The sequence below is a fragment of the Hypomesus transpacificus genome, chromosome 19, assembly GCF_021917145.1.
Source record: "Hypomesus transpacificus isolate Combined female chromosome 19, fHypTra1, whole genome shotgun sequence".
In the NCBI taxonomy this organism is placed as follows: domain Eukaryota; kingdom Metazoa; phylum Chordata; class Actinopteri; order Osmeriformes; family Osmeridae; genus Hypomesus; species Hypomesus transpacificus.
Window position 1 is genome coordinate 5,585,847 of NC_061078.1, and position 16,600 is coordinate 5,602,446.

The following is a 16,600-nucleotide window of genomic DNA, read 5'->3' on the forward strand; positions in this document are numbered from 1 at the left end:
TCCCTCCATCCCTAAATCCCCCCCCCCCCTCCCACCATCATTACACGTCAGTCTACTTCCTGCTCCTGCATTCATGGGGTCACAACAGGTGCACTGACCATTAAGGTCTGGAATCCTGATGGTTCTGAGTGGCCCTGTTAGCTTCTTAATGCTTCTGTAGATATCAATGTATGCTAAGTAATGGAAGCTAACTTCTCACCTTTTCACAATGGAATATTGAAAAAAAGATCTCTGACAATGTTGGAGGTGAAAGGTCCTTGTACTTGTAAATACACACACACACACACACACACACACACACACACACATATGAACACACACACACAGCTGACCCAGAGTAATTTTATTTAGATACCACAAGTGACAAGAGAAGCATAAATCCATTCTCTGAAAATCTTCATATTTTACTGTGTATTCTCTGGTTGTTGAATATATGAGAACTGGCAGTTGGAAGGAACTATATCTGCCTCAGGCACTTCTAGCTGATACTTGATTGTTATGTATCTTTCAAATTCATGTTTCATTATGATTCTGTCATGCCCTCCACCTCACACACAATCTAGGAAAGTTGGCACTTTTGGCATACTCATATTTTGTACAGAAAGACAAAAACACAATTCAAAATGTAAACAAATTCAAAATGAAAGCAGCAATGGCAGACTCCTCTGAAACGTTGCGAACCATTTCAAAATTGACATGATATAGACATGTATTTCATACACGTACCCAACATTTCAAGACAATTAGACCAATGGCTGATTTTAATGTATTTTTCCCAAATTGTCACTGTAGAGAAACGCCCATGCTGCAGACATTATGGGTTATTGAGTGTTTTATGTTCCCCATGAGCAATAAGCCGTGCATACCAACTTTACCACATTTTGGCCTGATGGGGTCAAAATGCCATCCTTTTGAAACTTTGAGGCGGGTCTGTTTGGCCACCTAAGCCGGCCCATGAATTGCTAAGAGCCAAAAGGCTGACATTAAGTCCAGATATAGAATAATATAGAAAGACTGATATATAAAAGCTAATATTTTTTCCTTTTGTCCTCTTGTCCCCAGGTATAGCTGTTGACCAGGTGGGTGATTTTCCTAAATCAGACAGTGATATACATTTAAAGCAACATTCACAAGTGCATATCAAGTTCATGCCGTGCTATCACCACCATTAAATGAGTTAGTTCATCCGGATAGACAGATTTTTTTCCTATATTGATCAAGATGATAGCATACTGAATCTGACCTTGGCAAAACTCCAGCATGTGGTTTGTAACAGTTGTATCTTTACGTAATGCTGTTGTGTTGGAAACATTGAAACGGTTTTCCTTAAGAACATCTGATTATATGCTCCATTAAAAGTGTTGTGATCCAAACGAGTAAAAACATCATTGGCATTTCATCCTTTCACTTTTTTTCCCATTTTGGGCACAGAAATATGTTTTTTATTGAAACCATGTTTGACCAGACATCTCCACAGACTGCCCATGTTTCAGTACTTTAAATAACATGACTCTGTCTCTGAATTAATGTGGTAACAGTTGGTAACATTTGTAACCTGACTAATTGATTCACAGATATTTACAATTGTATTTGTGTTTAACATGAGCGGCTGAACTAATTTGATCCTTTGGTGTTAGCATTATTTGGTTTAGTATTTTGGAATGAACGTTTAAAAAAATTGATAGAAGTGGGAAATGTAGGCTGGAGGGAAGGAGAGAAGGAGGAAAACCGGAATGAAGTAAATAAAGGAATGTGCAAGTCTGTGTGTAATCAGAGAGGGAGTAAAGGTTGGAAAAGATGGTAGGAGTGAGTAATAGATGGAAGGAGGGGGGATGGAGGAAAGGAGGGGAAGAGGGATATAAAGAGAGAGAGAGGATGGGAGAGAGGGATTTGCTGGGGCATTAATCAGAGGAGAAATAACCACAGTGTGGTGTGTCTTTGTCGACTAGGTCCCTGGGAAGAGGCCATTAATGTATTATGCAGAGAAGATGTGTTGAAACTGCCTCATATGCATCAAGCCTCCCCTGCAGGAGAGAAGACACTGTTCATCTCTGCTGTTTGTCTGCGGGAGGCTGAGGGTGAAAGGGGGAGAGATAGAAACAGAGAAAAGGGACTAGAACAGGGAATAGGACAGACAGGAGTGTGGACAGTGACAAGGAAATAGACAGAAGCATGGACAGGGACTAGGACAGGGACAGAGACAGAGACAGAAAGAGAGAGGTGAGAGCAGGTTACAACTGATGATTCACCATGGCAAAGAGAGTGTACTCAGGATCTTGTCAGCTGTCAAGTAACTGCTATGATGTTCCTGTCTAAGCAACATCAATGTGAAGGGAAAAACAGGTCACAAGAACAGGTCCTCCACCACATTACAACACATTAGTGTTTACGCTCCTAGTTTTATAATGGATAAACAACCCACTCACATTTGTCACTGTGCTAGGATAAGCATATGTTCCAGAGATGTTCCAACCCAAGCATAGGAGAAATCCAATCATAGAATGGCTTTTTCAGAGGTGCGTCAAGTGTTTATTTGTGTATGTATTGTGTGTGTGTTTGGACGTACCATACCTGTAGTGCTTCCATTAAACCAATTGAAGTTATTTAGAAGTGGAACCAGAGTCACATCGCTCACACACACTAATGACACCACTGACTAGAACACAGAGTTCTTAGAAGCCCCGCTGGTAGGAGATTGGACCGCGCACGAGGCTTTATGATTCCTCACAGCGATGCACAGACACATCTGACTAAGCAAACCAACAGCTCCTTCCCTTTCCTCCCATAACCATCTCTGTGGTTTGTTAACTTTCCTCACGTGAGCATTTCTGAATGCTCTTGTGTGGACCGTGTGACCCTTGTCTGCTTCTGCTGGAGAACTTGTTACGTTACCTCACCACACACGGGAGGGCGTCTTCTGCACAGAGATTCACACGTGTTGTCGGTTTCTGCGTATGTGTAGACAGGATGTTCTGTGATGCTTCTAATCACATCAATGTTGACTAGAATATGGACCAGGATGACTAAGTAGAGAGTCTTTGGTTGGGTGCGGGCCTGCAGGTCTGTGTGTATGTGTGAGGAATTTAGGAGTTTCAGTCACAGATTCACACTGTCGGGATCATTATTTATTACAAAAACAACAACCTTTATTTCAACTGGTGTTGGCAACATACCAATAAGTTTTTTTTTTCTTCATATAAATGAATGTCTTACCTTGATCACCATATCTTTGATAAAAATAAACATCATTGCAGGTGACTAACAACAACTATGGTAATGTATGCCTTATTTAATCAAAATATATCAGGTCATATTTGTATACAGCATGAATCAATGCTTAAATGAGTAACAGAACAGAGAGCGTGGGGGGTTGGGGAGACAGAACAGAACACATAGACTCACACACACTCTGATTGAGAGAATCGTGAAAAACAGTCCTGTGAATGACACACACCTCCCGCGTGAAGTCAGAAAGGATGGCTGACTGCACAACAGTTCATGCAGATGACCCCCCCCAACCCTCCCCCTCAAAAAACTATAAAACCAAAATACTAGTGCTGTATGTATATTACATAACAAACTCAGATCAACTGTAATGAAAGCAGCTGTGATCAAAAATAATTAGGAGATGAAATATTCAAAGTCTAGTTAAATGAATCAAATTTGAAATATCATACAGATGTTACATTTAAAAAAGAAAGAAAAAATCTAAATAACAAGGGTAGAAACCTGAAAATAAATAGGAAGGGCCATGCATGAAGCAAGGCAGAGGCTGTCTGAAGACTGGATGTAGCTTTAATCAAGGTGGATGACAGTGTGTGTATGTGGACCACAGTTGTGTGAGGCTTGTTATCACAGACACTAAACTCCTGTAGATCATGCTTCCCATACCATACTGCCCACATACAGTTCTTCTACCCCTCCACAATCAGGTCCTCAGTTAGTCCGTGTTTGAAGACCTCACCTCTTTTAATTCAGTCTTTTCTCATCTTTCCTTAGTCTGTTCTTCTCTTGACGCATTGCTCCGTTCTCCTCAGTGATGTGCCTTACCGGTATACATCTATTTATAGAATATTTTCCCCTTTGTTTGGTTGATAAAGTGAACATGTTGTTGGGTTGTTGTTTGGTTGAGGTCTCTTAATGGGTAAACAGGAAGGGGAGGAGCTTATGCAAGAAAAGGAGAGTGACAAGGAGGAGTGGGTCGATGGTTGTCATGGCTCCGCAACCTAGGTTGATGAAAACAACAATGACAGAATTATCAATACAGTACTGTATTTTTTATGTTTCAATGTTGTTTGTGAGTGTGTCTTTGTGTGTGTGTGTGTGTGTCACAGACGTGTGTCTCGTATAGCTTAGAATATTCCAGCACACCACCGCATACATATATTAACACCCTGGCCCAATAGGAGCTCTACCAAACTACCTCTTCATCAGGCTACCCCTACCCTGCCAAACAAATGTGTGAGAGTAGCTATGTACAGAACAACAAGTGAATGTGGTATGGTTTGTCAGAGAGAGTCTAAAACAGGCAGTGGCCTAATCAACGGTATACAAAGTACATCCACTCTTTTTTAGATGGAGGCACAATAATCTAGTACTTATCTACCACTTATCTGCCATAACACACAATTCCAGGCTTTTAGAGCATGGCCACTTCTGATGTTTCGTCTAACAGTTCTGAGGACAGGTAGTTTAATACTATTCTAGGTAGGGAGAGTAGTCTAATGTAGATCAAGGCTAAGGAGAGTGGTAGACCTGGGTGGGTGGTCTCTCTCCCTCTAACACTGTTAGAGCTAAAGGGGGCTGTAAAGAGAGCTGCAGAGAGAGACCGTAGAGAGAGCTGTAGAGAGACACCGTAGAGATAGACTGTAGTGAGAGCTGGAGAGAGAGCTGTAGCTAGAGAGAACTGGAGAGAGACAGTAGAGCAACTGCAGGGGTAAAAGCTGTTTCATTATGATGATGAACAAGGGTGACTACACCACCTGGTAAACAAACCCTGACACATACACACCCATCAAACAAAAACAGGGTGCACACACACACACACCAACAGGAGCGTGGGCAGAACACAAACATCCACCCACACATGTACACACACTCACACACACACACACGCAAATACAAACAAACAAAAGGCAGTGCCAGATGGATGTTAGTGTTAGCAGACACAGAAGTGTAATGAGAGAGTGTTTAGCTGGGCTGCAGCTCCTGTGCTATCTGTAGTGTGAAGCTGCCGTCTGTCTGACATGCTCACCAGTCTCCCAAGGCCTCGCTCCACAATGCTCTGCAGCACACACACACACAGACACATACACACACCAAGTACAACAAACACCACAATAAACACACACACAACACACACGGCACACACACAGCACATGCAACAGACACACACCAAGTACAGCCCACGCACACACACCACACACAGCACACACACACACACACACACCAAGTACAGCAGACACACACGCACACACACACCACATATAGCACACACGCACCATGAACAGCACACACACCAAGTACAGAACACACACACCAAATACAGGACACACAAAACACAAGTAGCACACACACTTGCCATGTTTTCCACTTCTTGTAGACTATATTTGATATTTATGTCTCTCTCTCTCTCTCTCTCTCTCTCTCTCTCTCTCTCTCTCTCCCTCTCTGTCTACGTCTCTCTGTCTGAGGAAAGGGAGGTTTCGGGTGACAACTGCTTATACAAGGGGCAGCAGGAGACAGCTGTCACTGAACAGCCCCTGTCCATCACTCTCCCTCGCGGCATTATCTCCTCCCTCCTCACCTCCATCTCCTTCATCATCCCCTCTGACCTCCTCCCACTCTGCCGTTCCTCCTGTGCCTTTGTTCATCACTCTTTCTTTTCATCTCCATTTCCCACTCCTTCACCAGTCTCTTCAACCCCTTTCATACATTTCACTTTTACATACACCAGAGGTCATCTTCTAAAATGTTTTTGGGAGCTTTATTACATTTTATTATTAGAATATGTCCCATTCAGTGCACCTGTTACTGTGTACAACCCATTAGTCCAACATCAAAGACTATGGCTGGGTTACAAAACCTAAGAAGGTTAATAAAAGTAAAATAAGCTTTAATACAAAGTGATCTCAACAATAGAGTTGCAAAGGATATATTTGGACCCTTTTAGGTATAAAACTGTAATGACATCAACACAATAGGAACCAAACCACTAACCCCACACATCACCCAAACACTAGGCCTAATCCTGTTCACAACAGTATAAATAACAGTTATACAGATATCATGGCTGTTCCTCCTACACATTTTGGACCGCTAAACATTTTTACATGGAAAACCTTTAATCATGTTCAGAACTAGACCAGATACCTCCCAATGAGGAGCAGATATGTACTGACCAGGATATAAACCGTATCAACCATGGCAATCACTGTTGTTCCAGATCTAGCATTTCTCTATATTACCAGGAGTTCTGATGGGCTCTATAATGGGCTCTACATTTCTTTAGGTAAACCAGTTTACACAGCTAAATATTCAATGTCTGCCAGACATTGAGCCAACTGTACACAAACAGCATCTTATTGTTCAACAGTAAAGGCCAGGTAAAGGTCCTTCATAGATTATCTCCCATATAAAGGCAATCAGACTTCTATAATTTCCACACAAAAGCCAACAGTTAAAAGTAGACTCCAGATCCTGAAACCAAGCTTATATACCCATCTGTCTGAGATATGGATCAAGAAGATGAGAGAAGAAGAACGAAGAAAGGGAAGAGAAGAATGACTGAGATTGACTGCAGCAGCATGAGCTTAATTCAAAAGATCAGATTTGTGCTCAGTGAGGAGAGAAGGCTCCAGACCAAACCCTAGGCTGATTCCGTGTACAGAATCTGGCTGTTTGCTGTGATTCCACTGATGACGTGACCTGCTTACAGAGTAAAGACTGTAATTAGCAAACACACAATCTGACAGCTAGGTCAATGGGTTTGGCATTCTCTCTCTCTCTCTCTCTCTCTCTCTCTCTCTCTCTCTCTCTCTCTCTCTCTCCCTCTCTCTCTCTCTCTCTCTCTCTCTCTCTTTCATCTATCTATCTATCAATCAATCTATCTATATATCTTTCACTGTCACTCTTTCGGTCTTTCAAACTTTTTTCTCTTCACCCCAACATATCATTCCTCCTCTCTGTCTATCTCTCTCATCCTCTCTTTCTCTCACTTTTTTCCATTCTCACTACAGTAACTTCCCCTTTCATCCAACCTCACATCCTTCTCTCTCTCCTACTCTTTCGTTTCTTCACTTAGTTAAGATAAGTGCAACAGTGACTGGAGCTATCTGCTTCTATCGTGGCTATTCACAGACATGTAACATGTGCCTCCAAAACACCGTCTGACTGTATCCTACAATCCTCTGGGTTTCAAACTCCAGGTTCTTGGCAATATCCAGGCCTTCTTAAAGGCTACATCTGCGTTTCTCTGCATGAAGAGTGGTAGAAGTGCATGTTTGTGTTTGTTTGGAGGGCTGGGAGGACCCTGAGTGAAGAGCAGTGATGGACTAAATGGAAGGTAAATAGGAAGGACACAAGAGGGACCATGCCCTGTGTTTTCTCTCCCTCTGTAAAGCTGACTCAGAATGCACAGCAGGCCCAGGCATGATCACAATGTTTAAGGGAAAGGGGAGGCCACTTATCGTAAACGATTTTTCGGGGACAACTGACTGTTCTGCAATCACAGGCAGTGCCACCACAGTGAGAGTTGGCTGGGTTCTCCAGGGGAGGTGGACTGATACAGGACCAGTGTGTTCATATCCTAGTATGACAATGTGTTCCTCCAGATCTCCGACATTCTTCCAAAACTGATAAACCTACACCTTCATAAGACCCCAATGCATTCTGGTTTAAAGACTGATGGAGAATACAATTAATTTATTGACTAGTTGGGGATGATAAGCTCAATAATAAAAACAGTTGAGGTTGATGAAACAAACTATTTGAAGCCATATCCACCATCTTACCCAGGTTACCCAGGGATAATCGTAGCTCATCATCATGGCTGAGAGGTTGTGCTCCACTGAGTGGCTGAAAACCGTCAACTAGGGGTGACAGTTAAGCCTCTCCCTGGATGTCATCTATAACGTCATCATCGACATACTGGTACTTTAGATATTCTTAAAGGAACAGATTTGGTAGCATCTGTAAGGGCTAGGGGACCTCTCAGTGAGTAAGGACTTGGATCCTGAATTCAGGGCACTGGTCGCAATAACCAAGCGGCCTAGCCCTCAGAGGCTAGTGATATTGATGGTTTACAATGATCAGGGACTCCAGGAACTTCAGTAGATGACAACCACAGTGCACTGCTTCTGATTCACTACTGCAGGAAGGAAAAAATGGTTGACGCCGGTGAAAGTCACAGAGACAGTACACAGTGTACCGGCAGAAGAGCCTCCTACACAGCCAGAGAGCAACACACACACAGGCGGTTATCTTACCCTGGTTTCTGTGGTCCCTTTTGGAGCAGAGTGACATCTTGAGAGCATCTACACTTACCAGGATTGGTCAGTTATTCCTCTAATAATCTCCTAGGCTAGCTCATCTATGGGCTTTGCTATAACTTATTTACATGGTCCTGTTGTGTCCAAGAGCTGGTTTCTAACCGGATTCAAACAGGTTTTGATGTTTTGGATGTTATTCACTACAGAGATACAGCTGAAAAACTGACAACTAGAGGTTGAGAGATGTTGTGCTCACACATGGACACAGACACGCACACACAGTTTGTCGGCAGCATGAAGGATTTAGGCAAGAGAGACCAAGGTCACCCAGGGTGGCACGCATTTCTCAGCTTTGTGGGTGGAAAGCCATACTGACAGCTCTTGCTCATCAACTTCCTTGTAGCTACAAGCAGTCCTGGTGGTTCCCTTCCATGGCATCACACCTGTCTAGTTAAAACACCCTCTCTGCCCCAGCCACATAGTGGACTCTTCTTCTCTGAGCCATACAGACTGTCTTTTCTTTCCTTTTATCACGCTTCCGCTCGCTCCTTCTGTGTCTCTCTTATTTTCTCTCTCTCTCTCTTTTTCTCTCCTTTTCTCTATTTCTCTATTTGGGAGTCAGGGGGCTGAGCGGTTAGGGAATCGGGCTGGTAATTTGAAGGTCGCCAGTTTGATTCCTGGCCGAGCCAAATGACATTGTGTCCTTGGGCAAGGTACTTCACCCTATTTGCCTTGGGGGAATGTCCCCGTACTTACTGTAAGTCGCTCTGGATAAGAGCGTCCGCTAAATGACTAAATGTAAATTTCTTTCTTTCACTCTGTCTTTTAATTTTCTCAGCCCGCCCTGTTTTCTCTCTCTTTTGCTCTGCCTTTCGGTCTCTCCCCCCTCTGTCATCCCAGTTCCAGATGGTTACACAACTGACCTATCAGACCAGCTGGTACTGATCCTGCCACAACAGTAACTTACGGGGCAGAACGGTATAGAAAATCTGTTTCTGAATAATATCGTTTCAGCCCTTAGTCCCTCACAAACATTCTCATATCTCGTCATACATCATAAATATTGCAGATATTCCGTGTCTTGTCAAATGTCTTGTTGATGTAAACATTGATGGACAAACTTCACATCTTGACCGACTCTCCAACTGGGAAATGTCAAATGCCAAAACCTTGGGAACATGTGATGAATATGTGACATGTCCATCACTGATGCCAAGTCATTGCCAAACCGTGCCTGAGACCAGACAGACAGCCCTCTGACAGTGGTTCCTTCCTTCCTTGTGGCTCGCTCTCCTGCGAGGCTTCAGAGAGATGGAGGCCAGCACAGAGGCACAGGGCACGTTTATCTGTTACACAGTCACTAAAGCCCAGATGAAAAAAGAAAACGTGAGACTCAATTTGAGACACCTGCCAGCATGCTGAGGGCTAGGCTTATCTGCCACCCGCCCGCGGCATTTCCCCTTTAATATTAATTGTTTCTGCCACTCAGTCAGATGACATTGCAGAAAAGTGACAGATGCCAGCATTTCCGAGAAGCAGAATCTCATTTTTTCCTCTCATCCCCTATTCTACAGCTAAGTGTTGTCCTGTGGTTAGGGAAAGGAGAGAGGGCCAATCTGTCAAATCTGCCAAGGTGCTTTTTAACCTTCGCAATCTGTTGACAAACACGGCAAGGGGCTCACTTAGAGAGAGGGGAAAAGGAGAGAGAAAGCCAAGACGGATTCCTGAGTTCCTCCGTCAATGTATAAATGTCAGAGTGGCCTTTGCTGTATTTGATTTAGACAGGCAGATGCCTGAAAGCTTCACTAAATGATCCTCACAGCACTGTTTCAGAAAAACACACAAATTCAACATCAAATTCTTGAACTTTCTTTTGAGCTCCAGTCATAAGGTTTAGAGCAGATCTGGCTTTCTAGTCTTTACACACAGCTGTCTTTTGAAGACAAGGCAGGGTCTCTGTAACAGAACCTGCAGTCCACTAGATCCTGTGTAAGTACATTGGGACAAGCCTTGGCTGATTCTGTAATTACTTTGACCCTGACCTTGTTGGCAGTGCTGAATACAGAGCAATTACACGGTTCAACAATCAAAGATTATTTAACCCGATGGCCCAGGTAAATCTGCTGTAAACAAGATTTAATTTTGACAAGACTAACCTAGATAAACAATGACTGCATGGAGAATCTGAAAACAAACAGGTGCTGATCTGATCGAAAGAACGCCTTTATTGTGAAGTACAGTGATTTCATCACACACAGCAATTCAATGTGTCTGTGCGTAGGTCAATCATGTTTGAGCTCAGCATGGTGTTATCTGTGTTTACTACTGGAGCCAGTCGTGTATGGATCAGTAGGCTGGCCCAGGCCCTGTATTCTGTGGATTGCCCTCCAAATGGCCGCCTGGCTGACTCGCTCAGCCGGGGATGCAGGGCAATACACAACCAGGTCCTGCCCACTGCTGCTCACACACACACACACACACACACGCACACACATACACACACACACCTACACACTCACACACACGCATATACAAACACACAGACACACACACACATGCACACTCACACAGGCAAAACCTTCACTGTTTGTGCACATACACACACACACCAATAATAACAGCAGTACTTAACATCTAATGCCTTGTTCACTGTGCTGAACAAACCTGACGATATCCAGAATCTTCCAGGCACTGTAAATGAGTGCATCACCAGACTATCATAACATGCTTTATTGAGCTCACCTCCATGCAGCTCAGTGTGTGAAAATGCCACTGAAGGAGCCTGTTTTTTGCCGGCTGGTGCAATTGCTAACTTAATTACTCCCTTAATTTGCAGTCGGTTCCGTTCCAGATAGATTAAGCTAAGTGGGGTTTTGAGCCTAAGTCTGTTTGCTAAGACTACAGTTAAGGAAGCAAAATATTTGCGAGACAAACTTGGCATATGAAGGAATCACTCCCTAATCACAGCAGACCCATCTGATCCAGAGTCATACTGATGACCCCAAGGAGAGTTACAGAGTTAAATACGGAGGGGTGTGAATGTCACAGAGTCCATCCTATCCCAGAGACCCCAGTCAACAACCCAACAATAATAGGTCATAATCCAAGCTATTACTCTTCCTTAAGCCAAACAACATCGATATGATATACAATATAAAATGACATACAATATACGCACTCTGCAGAACACCAAACCCCACGTACCAATCCTGCTCATACAATGGTCTTGCCAGTCAGGTGGGCAGAGAGTCCGCAAACCAGCCATAAAGACAGACAGGCGGAAAAGCCGACAGGTGAACACCCAGACACCCCCACAATGCTGCACCACCCCTGCGTCAGCTGCAGTGGTGCGTCTGAAATGGCAAAGCAGGCGAATTAAACGCTCCTCACTGCAGACTGTGAAAATTTAATTATTCAGGAGTGTGCTTCATCGATCAGTAGCAAGGCGCTCAAGCATGCTCGATAGCCCCTGCCGTCATTCTCTCTTTCGTCTTTCTCGGCTCTCATTCTCTCTCTCTCTTCCTCATTCTCCAAGGACCTCTTTAAGACAGCTTCTTGCCTGCCTTCCCATCGCGATAGACATCGAGCATGAGGCGACATACCCCCCTGTCATCTGTCAGAGGTTATGTATCTCATACATTTACATTTAGTCATTTAGCAGACACTCTTATCCAGAGCGACTTACAGTAAGTACAGGGACATTCCCCCGAGGCAAGTAGGGTGAAGTGCCTTGCCCAAGGACACGACGCATGGCCCGGAAATCAAACCGGCAACCTTTAGATGACTATCCCGATTCCCTAACCGCTCAGCCACCTGACTCACTCTCTACTTTCAGGGGTGAAGGAGGGGTGAAGAGGAAATCCAAATGACTTTGTTGTATTTTTCTGAGGTCATGCTATGCCACTGCCCAGGTGAAAACAATGCTTTGACTGTTCCTTAAAATATGTGTTTCATAAATAATAAGCCTACCTTTAAAAACCAACATATTACCATCTGGCCTATCTGGTCATTTTCTATTCAAACATTTTTAACCTTCATCCATGAACATACTTAAATGGTATTGTGGCAGCTCCCTTAAATTATCAAAGCAGTTGACGAGTAGGCCGACTCGGCTCAAGGTGCTGGCAACGTTTGCATTCACGCACTCACTCTGCCACTCTTGTATTATGATCCCACTTTCTACCACTAGGGGTCACTGTTGCACTTCAACTTACCGGCTCCATGCTGTTGACGGAGGATGCCTGCATTACCAGGCCGTGGCGAGGCGGAGGACTTCGCTGCAGTTGTTGTGGTTGTCGTACTGAAAGGGAGAAGGCCCGGTCCGGCCTGAGCAGGCACGCGAGGCTTTCCCTGACTTGGTTCCGATGTCGCCCGCCCCCCTATAGCCGCGGTGTTGCTATTCCTAAGAGGCCACCGATTTTGGATGTGAGACACTGCCTCCTCCGCCACCATACCGTCGCGCGGGGTCACCCGCAGAGTGGCCTGGACCTTGTATTCCTGGGTCTCATCAGACCATAAATCGGAAACACGACACTCGTACACGCCCTCATCCTCTTTGCGGATCTTGGACAGGCTGAGCCTGTGTGATATGGCGTTGCCCTGCACTCTCACGGTCTGCAAAACAGAAGGACAACGCAGTGAGGACACTTTAGAGTTCTGCCGAGGCCGGGCCCGAAGCCCGTCAACTAATTTACATCGAGGTCCAATGAACAAAGTATTTATGGAACCATTTGAGTCCCCGCGGAGACCTAAACTGGCCAAGCAACAGAGCGCCATCCAGGAGCAGATTGGAAACCGCACTTTGATTCATACTCCGATAAATATAATATGTTTGAAAAACAGCTAAATTAACTATTTGCATAGTGAGCGAGATATAACAACCCAAAATAATATGCCTCGCGTACAGTTTTTCATCAGTGCTATTTTTCATATGCCTGCTATTTGGGGCACACAACGTAGATTGGATATTTCGTTTGGTATGTGTTTAAGCTGTAGCTACTTGAGATATTAGGCTAGGTCTGGATCGTTGATTCTTTGATATCAATATAACACATTCTTAGCCAAACAAAAGCCCTACAAGTGTAATGTAACATTGAACTAATACTTACGCTTATTTTTGTGGCATCCCTTGCAGTGACCTGAAATCAGAAATGCATCCTGAATTACTTAACATATTTTTAAATATAAATCAAACTCATGAAATTGTCTATGACAATGGAAACTATCACGTCATCCGCTGCCACAGCATTGAGCTATTTATCTGCGCTTCTCCGGGAGTTGGGCTGTGATGCTGTCAACATTCCAGTGTAGCGAAGAGCGCGTTGCCACTTCAGCACCACGGACAGCAACAGTTGCGCTCTGATAAAGCCGCCATTGACGAGCTGTTTAGTGTTTTCCACAGCCAACCGGATGAGTTTTGACAGGGCAGAATTTTAGGCCTACTGATTGGGTTGTCCTAGGCTTATATATCCCTGGACAGTTCAGCCCATGCAGAGGTAAAAGGTGATTTATGTCAGAATAAGGGCATTTAAGAACATAGGCTAGGTTAATTCTACAACGGGCATATTATGCATCCTGCCTGAAAATAGAGATTAACGGAACAGATTTAAATGGCCAACAAGTGCCCTTTGTGTGTGCCCTTTTTCTCCTCCCACTCTCCCACCCCGTTTCAAACATCCTCTAGAGTACCTAATACAAACGGAAACGCCGTATTTATAATCCGCAGCACATCATTTCCTAATGCTTTGTTGGCAACACGTTATAAAGTCGATCAAGCAAATAGCGAAAGGGAGAGGCCAGGCAAGCATACGGCCAAGCCGTGATTAAAAGTCGAATTGTAGTCTATGTATCATTGACTAATGTGGTTTAGTCTGTACACCCACTATAGGAAATACCCGGGCGTCTTAAACCGTGTAATTGTCACACCCCTTTCCCCAGGGGTGCTTTGAAGCTAAGCTCGCACACTCGGCTGGAGGCAACGTTACCGGGAGGCAACATTACCGTTACCTTTGCTCTGTTCGCCGGAGCGCTGATTTGCAGTTCCTGTGCAAGTTCTTTAGGAGCGACTTCCTTCAGGTACCACCACTGGATCTCCAGCGAGAACGGCGTTGCTCCAACGGCCCGGAAGGCGCACGGCATCTCCACGTCCTCCCCCTCACCCACACTCACATCTTTGGGCACTTCAGTAAACGAAGCTGAGGGAGAGGCAGGATATAGACGAGGGTGAAACGAGGGATTAGAGATGATGGGGAATAAAAAAAACAAAAAAACACATCTAAAATGGTGACGCCAGCCAACCTGCCATGATCAAATATAACTCATCTGGTCCCTAGCTCGTTTGAATTCTATAAAGAAATGCAAAAATAAAGAAATAGTAATAATCCATTTCCTAAATGAGACTCCTGAAATGGCAACATTACATAGAGAAAGGCAGGTCGTATAATTGATCAGAAGTTAAAGCAAAAATGTATCTTTAGGGTCCAATAAAAATGATCTCAGGGTGCATACCTTTAATAACCTAAAACTAAACAATTGTAAGAAAAAAGATATGCTATCTATCAAGAGAGATTCCTCTGTATAGAGGAAGAACAGTGTATCACATCTAAAAAGAACAGTTTACACAAAACTGCAGACTCCTGATATGAGTCTGCATAATACTCTAATAGACCATACTTTATTGTCCCTTTATTAAACCCTTAATAATCAACACAAAAGCATCAATCCATGAAATGAACGACAAGCTGCAGAAGAATGATGCATTTGGAAGCAAAATGAAAAGCAGTCATGGTCTCGCCTGCTGTTGATATGAAAACATCTAACGGCACAGATGATTAATAACATGGTTGGGTCAGTCTTGTATGGAAAAAAAGTCTCTCCATAACAATGACACTTCAAGTTTACTTACCATGTACACAAAATAACAACGGTGTATTCAGAATTAAATAATAAAGAACGCCGTATAGTCCCCGTTTTTCCATCTCATAGATACTGTAGTTAGACTAAAAGAGGACTATGGTCATTTGACCTAATGCGTTACTGTATGAATAGCATTCCCATCATAGGTTCGCTGTAGTCTGTAGTTAGTCTTTTTTCTTGTTTCCAACTTTGAAGATCCATATAACAGAGAGGCTACTCCATATTACGACGTTGTGCCAAACAAGCAAAAATTTACAATCCAGAGATGCGCATCAGAATTCCCTCTCGCGCACAGAAACGCTACTATGCGAATATACTTTTCTGCGGCTGTTCTGCAATTCTTTATTATCCTTTTATAACGATGACTTCTATTTTCCGTGGTGCGTTACGTCGAATCCAAACTTCTCTTCGGCTGAAAGACACCTGCTCATGGTGCTGTCTGCAATAATGTAGGATCTCCCGGGCAATTCTCCGACACCCATCACATAACCATCCCTGTGTCCGAGCCTAGAAAGAGGACCTGCCGGGGAGAGATTTAAGGTGTGTTAAGGTGTGTAAGGAGATTCCCGTGTTTTGTATCACGACCTGGAGGATCAGTCGATAGTTCCTTCTATCACCACCGGATCCTTCAGCTTTGTGTGTAAGTGCATACCAGTGAAGAGGCGCCTGTGCATTTCCAGAACTCTCGGACTCTCACAGTGTGACATGCGCGCGACGCCACCGATAGCCCCTGACGCGCACTGGAACCCAACCAACCTTTTCTGTCTCTCAAATAAGCGCGCGCCTACAACCTACGAGAATAATTTTCCCCACCTGACGTCCATGCCACGCCAATTCCGAAAATACTCAGGAGCAAGATGATTCATGTCTCTTTCTCCACAACATCAGCAAACCTCGCTGAAATTAACTGCACTGGACTGGTGGCAGTCTCATTTTATTCTGTAATTTGGATCTTTAAAACTGCGGATCCCAAAAATTACCCAGCCACCCCCCCAACCCTAATATATCCGTCAGCTGTCACGCAGCCTCCGGTATTAAACCACTGGGATAATCTGTCGTCCGCAAGACAATGTGATAATTCGGATTAAAATCCCGCTGTATGAGGTCTACATTACTACTATTACTATTCGACCTTGGGATTTATCATGTCATGATTTTTTTAAATAGGACCTTAAACAATATTCAACCATGTCACA

General features: G+C 43.9%; 1 protein-coding gene across 1 annotated transcript; it reads right to left on the reverse strand.

Annotated features, from left to right (window-relative positions):
• Positions 1-3,212: 3,212 nt before the first annotated feature.
• Positions 3,213-16,190, reverse strand: vstm2b (V-set and transmembrane domain containing 2B). The gene is made up of 5 exons (XM_047042279.1): positions 15,394-16,190; positions 14,496-14,683; positions 13,598-13,627; positions 12,704-13,103; positions 3,213-4,226 (listed from the first exon to the last, which is right to left on the reverse strand). The coding sequence occupies exons 1-5, from the start codon at positions 15,464-15,466 to the stop codon at positions 4,138-4,140; spliced, it is 780 nt and encodes a 259-aa protein (XP_046898235.1). The 5' UTR covers positions 15,467-16,190; the 3' UTR covers positions 3,213-4,137.
• Positions 16,191-16,600: the final 410 nt, after the last annotated feature.